This window comes from Oryctolagus cuniculus, chromosome 16 (genome assembly GCF_964237555.1).
Source record: "Oryctolagus cuniculus chromosome 16, mOryCun1.1, whole genome shotgun sequence".
NCBI classification, from domain to species: domain Eukaryota; kingdom Metazoa; phylum Chordata; class Mammalia; order Lagomorpha; family Leporidae; genus Oryctolagus; species Oryctolagus cuniculus.
In genome coordinates, this window is record NC_091447.1 from 43,234,422 (window position 1) to 43,241,645 (window position 7,224).

At 62.1% G+C, this 7,224-nt stretch overlaps 1 protein-coding gene across 1 annotated transcript; it reads right to left on the reverse strand.

Moving 5' to 3' along the window:
- Positions 1-2,502: 2,502 nt before the first annotated feature.
- RBM48 (RNA binding motif protein 48) lies at positions 2,503-7,195 on the reverse strand. The gene is made up of 5 exons (XM_051853342.2): positions 6,846-7,195; positions 6,170-6,360; positions 5,453-5,598; positions 4,477-4,991; positions 2,503-3,624 (listed from the first exon to the last, which is right to left on the reverse strand). The coding sequence occupies exons 1-5, from the start codon at positions 7,062-7,064 to the stop codon at positions 3,538-3,540; spliced, it is 1,158 nt and encodes a 385-aa protein (XP_051709302.2). The 5' UTR covers positions 7,065-7,195; the 3' UTR covers positions 2,503-3,537.
- Between the last annotated feature and the right edge of the window lie 29 nt (positions 7,196-7,224).

Below are 7,224 nucleotides of genomic sequence, written 5' to 3' on the forward strand. Positions count from 1 at the left end.
TTTACCTGCTACGCTGCAACGTTAGCCCTCCACTCGGTCTTTGATGGAAATCAGAAGATGAGGCACAGGACGGCTCCGGCCTTCCAGAGAGAAGCAGGACATACACGGTTGCCCACATAACACAGCACAGGTCAGCCGTAAGCAGCACAGCCCTGAATGTTCCCAGAAATCTTCAGGGACTGCTGTGATCAGTTACAGAGCAGCCGGGAATCTGAGAGGTAGGTGAGGAAGTTTCTGGAATTTAAAAACACAAGGACAGAAAGTTCTAGTGGACACGTGCTGTTCTCAGCAACCCAAGCTTGCTTTGGAGACTCTTCCCCACCCCCACCCCACCCCCAGCAAAGTGGTGTGAGAACAGCGCCCCTCCCCTGTCCGCCAGCCTGACACCTCCTCTCTGCCCAATGAGTGCTCAGGACCTCCTGGGCCGCCCAGTCCTACCTGTGCTCCCTCCAGAGCCATGACCACTGATAGAGGCCCTCTGTGAGCTTAGCACGAGTGGACAGCATGGACGACAGCGGTCACACACTCGAGAGAGCAGTGGTTCCCAACCACCACGGATTCTTTTTGAAAAGCCAAGTGACAGAGATGGGGAGGTCTTCCATCTGCTGTAGCGGCAATCGCCGGGGGCTGGGCCACACCAAGGGCAGGATCCAGAACTCCATGCAGGTCGCTCGTGTGGGTGGCGGGGGCCCAGAGACTTCGGCCATCGTCTGTTGATTGCCCAGGCACATTAGCGAGGGAGCTGGATTGAAGTGGACTGGCCGGGACTGGGACTTGAACCCGCATCCATTTGGGATGCCAGCACTGCAGGTGGCAGCTTTACCTACTACATCACAGCGGGTAGACACACTGTCTACAAAAGTGTTACTGGGGCAGTCACAAAATACCGCACCCAGCCACGGGACCTGTGGTGGGCCGTCCTCCGGCGGGACTGAGCTGGATTTGCACCTAATTCAGGTGGTGTCCATCCGAGCGCTTTGCTGGGATGCAAACACAGACACCAGCGAGAGGCTGCTTCTGTAGGGTTCCGAAGCTGGGGCTGTGAAAGGCAGCAGTGTGGAAGCTATGGCTCCTCGTGTGGGAGGTAAGCCTGTACTTAGCACACAGCCAAACGGGGACAGAGATGTGAGTGAGGGGCTGGGAGCGTGAGGCAGAGAAGATGAACCTGCATGTGAGTGACTGGGAACGGTTCTGTGCCCTGGGCACGTGGGATCCACTGCCTAACGCTTGTGCACTCGATCTGGCCCTCGGATCCAGTGAGATACCTCGGTGTCTTCATACCTTTTCCAGCCCACAAGTTAAATTGCTTTTCTCTCGCTTTTTCTTAAATTTGGTGAATCGATCATTCTGGACAATATAAAAGCGAGCCCTTTGTTGTGCTGTGAGCTCTGTGACCTGACAACCACGAGCCTGCCGGGGCTGCCATGCCTGCCTCTCCAGACCCTTCTCCGGACACCCTGGCCCCGCGGGAACGCTGGCCTTTCCCCCAGCCGCTGGCTGCTGCTTCTAACCCGGGGCCGGTGTGGATGCTGTTACAGCCCCAGGACGCTGCACCGTGCGCTCCTGTGCCACTGCACGCGCCCACAGCACGTGGCACCATCTGTCAGGACCACCGGCTCTCCCACAGCACGCAGCACGTACTGTCAGGACCACCGGCTCTCCCACAGCACGCGGCACGTACTGTCAGGACCACCGGCTCTCCCACTGCACATGGCACCATCTGTCAGGACCACCGGCTCTCCCACAGCACGCGGCACGTACTGTCAGGACCACCGGCTCTCCCACAGCACGCGGCACGTACTGTCAGGACCACCGGCTCTCCCACAGCACGCGGCACGTACTGTCAGGACCACCGGCTCTCCCACAGCACGCGGCACCATCTGTCAGGACCACCGGCTCTCCCAGGCGGGGTTATATTCCCGGGTACACGGGGGAAGTTCAAAAGGGGTGGTGAAACGGAGTTACACGGCAGGTTTACTTTGTCCACCATTGTTCTGACGCTCACACACAACTGTTTGGTAAGGTGCACTCATGCAGTTTTGTAGACTCCTCCTTTACATGGAATTCAAAATTTTCTGTGCCAAAATAAACTGATCTTTTTTTTTTTTTTTTTTTTTTTGACAGGCAGAGTGGACAGTGAGAGAGAGAGACAGAGAGAAAGGTCTTCCTTTGCCATTGGTTCACCCTCCAATGGCCGCCGCGGCCGGCGCGCTGCGGCCGGCGCACCGTGCTGATCCGATGGCAGGAGCCAGGAGCCAGGTGCTTTTCCTGGTCTCCCATGGGGTGCAGGGCCCAAGCACCTGGGCCATCCTCCACTGCACTCCCTGGCCACAGCAGAGGGCTGGCCTGGAAGAGGGGCAACCGGGACAGAATCCGGCGCCCCGACCGGGACTAGAACCCGGTGTGCCGGCGCCGCTAGGCGGAGGATTAGCCTATTGAGCCGCGGCGCCGGCCTAATAAACTGATCTTTTAATCCCATGTTCTACAAACATTTGAAGCAGACACTTTTCTCTCACTTTATTTCAAAAGCAGACACAGAAAGGTATCCCACCTGCAGGTTCACTCTCCAAATGCCCGGGCAGAACCAGGCCAAAGCCAGGAGCACCGATGAATCCAAGTTTCCCAGCTGGGAGGCAGGGACCTGATACCTGAGTCCTCTCACGCTGCCTCCCGGGAGCGCACTGGCCAGAAGTGAGACCAGGAAGCAGAGCTGCAGTTGGACCCCAGACACCCTGACATGAAGAGGACAAACTAAGCGGCACCCTAACACTGCGCCAAACGCCTACCCCTCAAGTTATTTCCATCAGTGAGGAACTGTGGTCAGCCTAGACCTACGTGGATTTCATATCTGCACTCTCCTGACAGAAAACACCCGTGGAAAGGCCTGAAGTGAGGGTAGAGTCTAGCAGGTGGAGCTGGTTGGTGGCAGTGGGTTAAGCCAGTACCTGCAATGCACACGTCCCATGCACGTCCCATGTGGGTACTGGGTTCGAGTCCTGACTATTCTACTTCTGATCCAGCACCCTGCTAGCGTGCCTGGCAAAAGCACCAGGAAGGACCAGAGTACTTGGGCTCCTGCCACCCATGTGGGAGACCCAGATGGAGCTCCAGGCTCCTACTGTCAGCCTGGCCCAGCCATGGTTGTTGCAGCCTTTTGGGGTGTCAACCAGTAGGTGGAAGTCCTTCTCTGTCTACCTCTCCCTGAAACTCTGGCTTTCAAATAAATACATCTTTATAAAACTTCTTCAAGTACTGATGTTTTTAGAGCCACAGATCTGCAGTCCCAGCTCTGCTCCCAGTTTATTAACTCTTTACTTCTCAGGCCTGTCTTCACTCTGAAGCCCTGGCACTCAGACCCCTGGACTTCTAGATGCTGGATGGGACAGGCAACGTTACAATGTTTCTGTGACAGTAAGGATGGATGACACTAGACAAATATCTTGAAAGAAATTACAAAAAGGCAAGTTGTAAAATAGCAAAATCTCGTCGAGGATAAAATACAAGTACTCTGTCTGGACGCACTGCTGCGCTGCCGGTTTATATTCTTCTTCTTTGTTTCAGGGGACGACCCGCACACACATCTCCCAGCCTGTCCTCCGGGGGCTCTGGGACGGATGACGTCACCTGTTTGCAAAGGAGAAAGGAACACTGAAGCTGAGCTTCCACAGTGGGAGAGAGAGTACGCTGCGAGAAGACGTGGCAGAGACAGCCAAGTGTCCCATCCCTGCCCTCACCGTTAGAACAACTGGCCTAAGAAAAGTACAGCTGAAGACCTAGCACAGAGCAGAGGTCTCTGCCATTGACGGGAGAAAACCATGTTGAGGACAGAAGTGAACGTGTGCTCTTTAACAGTCTTCACTGAGCTAAAGGCCTCCCTCAGCCACACTGTAACTACCACAGCTCTGTCAGATCACCCGCGACCCCTGGGGTTCAAGAAAGAGGCCGCCTGTGACCCTCCGTTCAGGAGTTCAACCCCACCCACAGAAAGGTCCCCTTCCAAAGCTACTCCAAACAGTGCCTTTCTCTCACGTGTGCCCAGGAAATGGAGAGGGATTACGTGAAGATGGCTAAGCAGCACAATCCCACTCTAGGCTTAGAAGAGGCTGAGAGTTCGTGCAAACCTCACGGCCCGATCTAAAGTTTCGCCCCTGCAGCCTTCCCACACATCAAGGCCAAAGCAGCCTTCTGAGTCGGAGGTAACCTGCAGGAGCTTTGAACTCCAGAGACAAAACGTACAGCCGCTTTTCTCCTCCACCCGGGCTCTGCTCAGCTCCCTGGGCACTTAAGCAGGAGGCCTGGGCTCCGTCTCGGGGACTTTACACGCCGGTTCACGTTCGACCAAGAATAACAACCACAGCAGATGAGTGTTAGGCGACTCAGCTAATCAGCAGAGGGCTGTAGACACCACAGCGAGCCCCCGTGGCTCCTCGCGGCCCTACAACCGCCATGTCCACCCAGGCTTTCCAGCGCCCTCACCTCTCTGAGTCTCCTCCGAATGAGGGCGGCCGTGGCATTCAGCGAGGCGTCCTGCAGGTCCACCTCGGGCTCCTGCGGCAGCAGGGGCCCGATGACCACGGCGCGGCCGCTCGGGTCGGGCTCGGGGCCGGCTGCCCGTTTCCGGTCCTCCTCCCTGCGTCTCTGGCGCTCCTGCAGCTGCGTGCTCCGAGGCAGGAACCTGTCCACGGCTGCCGAAGACGGGGCGGCCTCGGGAGCGCTCCGTGGGCTCGGCGCAGAGTCCCAGAGCCGGGGGCCCTCCGCTCCAAAGCCAGCCCCGCCGCCCAGGCGCTTGCCAGGTGCCCCCGCATGGTGCGCGGCGAAGGAGCACAGAGGCCGTTGGCAGGAACAGGGAAGAGGCGGCCGCGAGCGCCCGGCAGAGGGGTCCAGGGCGGCCGCGCAGGACACAGCACCGCCTGCGGGCAGGTCCGGGCTGCAGGGGTCCGCGTCTCCGGGCTGGGGCAGGGGCAGCGGCGGCGGCTTCGTCGGGACGCAGCCTTCGGGTTCCCAGGCAAAGCGACAGTGAAACAAGCGTTCACTAGTGCGGTCCTCGGTCAGGGAACCGATGCCGCCCCAGATCCGCGATGCTTGGCGGGGCGCGTCCACGTGGTCCGAGTTACAAAGGCTAAAAAGGAGCCCGGGTCAGGCCGCGCCCTCGCCCACCCCTCGGGTGCCTGGTCCCCGTTACTCGTGCGGCTTCCGCGCGTTTGCTGTGGCAGCCGGGCGGTGCCTCCTAGGCCCAGGGCCGCGTGCGCTCCCACTGCGCCCTCTGCCTTCCCAGAACCTCCGCGGTCTCGGTCTGCCCGGGCCGCCACGCAGAAGCTGCTGCGCCCGGCTCTCAGGAAAGGAGCCGCAGGCCTCCTCCCTGCAGCTGCGGCCCAGGGCGGCGTGGGCGGCGTGGGCACCCGAGGCCGCTGCCAGCGCCCACACCCAGCAGGGGAGGGAGGCCGCTCCCTACCTTTGCTCCTCGTGCTCCTCCCCACGTACGCCTTCCTCGCTGCTAACTTCCTCCTGGTTTCCTCCACGGTTTCAAACTCCGGAGCGTAGCACACGTGAAGCAATCCGCCGAAGAAGCTCTGCTCGTCCATCTTCCTCTTGGCCGTCCTGGGCAGAAACACGTCCCGGAGGGGTCAACCTAGACGCACCCGGCACGAGAGCTCGGCTGGCACCGCACGCGGGGACCCGCAGGGGACGCCCGGCTGTGCTGTGCGCGCATCCACCCTGCGCTCGGGGAAGCCGGGGCTCTGCTGTGCGCGCCGCCGACCCCGCCGAGCCTGCGGGGCCCCGGGCCTCCTCTCGCCTCTCCCAGGAATCCAGACCTCCCGTGGCGGTGGGGTGGCAGGGACCGAGCACCTGCGCCTGCGCCTGCCGCCCCCCAGGGCGCACAGCGGCAGGATGCTGGCGGGAGCAGAGACCGGAGGAGACCGGAATGCGGCTCCGCTAGGGAGGCGGCAGCCCACGCCCAGCTGCTCCCATCTGCGAGCTCGCAGATGACCCCGCACACACGGTCCGTGTCTCCGCACAGAAGTCAACCCATCTTGACTCCCGTTCCCGGCCTGTCCGAGGTGCCCGCGCTCAGTCCCGGGGCGACGCAGGCGTGAGGAGGCGGACCCGGACCCGGACCCGGGCCGACAGGAGGGAAGCAGAGACCAGGCGCCGCCCGCTCGCACGGTACCTGGCACTGTGCAGATGCAGGAACTTTATGAGATAGACCTCGGTGAACTCCTCCGCCGGGTACTCGTCTAAAGCATTGTACTGCTCGATGGCGCCGTACAGAGCAAAGCGCTCGACGAGCTCCCGCATGGCTCCCAGCGCAGGGACGCCCTGGACCAGCAAGTACCGGGACTCCAGGTTGATCGTGTACACCTGCAAAGGCCAGCGCAGAGCTCGGTGCCGTCACACACGCGCTTAGGGACCCGCGCGCCCTGAAACGGGGCTCTGCGAACCAACACTCCGTTCACGCGGAGCGCAAAACCCACGCAACAGGAGAACTCCCGCCCGAGTCTCTGCCCAAGACGCAGCCCCGCACCAGAGCAGGCTCCCCGCCGGGCTGCGGGCCCCGAGGTCGGCGTGGCGGGAGTCGCCCGACGGCCACGCAGCCAGCGCGACCCCCGGGCCCCGCCCGTGCTCAGCACCGAGGCCAGCCCCGCAGCGGCCCCGCGTCGCGCCCAGCCGCAGTGCCGGCCTTCGAGGCCGCCTCTCGGCTCCCCCGCTCTCGGGGTCCCGCCCAGGGCTCCTCACGCGCCCCCGGCGGCCGCTGGACCGGCCAGCAGCGGGGCCCACTCCGTCCTCGCGGGGCGCTGACCCCACACACAGCTACCGAGGACGGCCACCCGCGGACGTCACGTCACCTTGACGGCGCGGGGCCGGCGTCCCTCCCGATACTTGGCCCGCGTGTCGCACACCGCCTTCGGGACGTGGTGCTCCCAGACGCTCCCGGGCTGCCCGTCCCTCGACGCCATCGCGCTCTGCCCGGGGCTCGCGACGAAGACAACATCCGCCGGGCGGCCCTTCGTTTCTCCAATAAGAGGGCGGGATGGGTCACGGCGTGCCCGGATTGGCTGGAGCATCGACGGCGTCGGCCATCGTTTCCTGCGATTGAGGACTTGGGGAGCGAGTGCCGCCCCCTAGCGGTCCGGCGGAGAGCGGGTGAGAAGCCGGCCTTCCCCCGCAGGGCGCGCGGCGGGACGCGCAGCTGGGCGAGAGGGCGGGACCGCCGGCGGCGCGGCC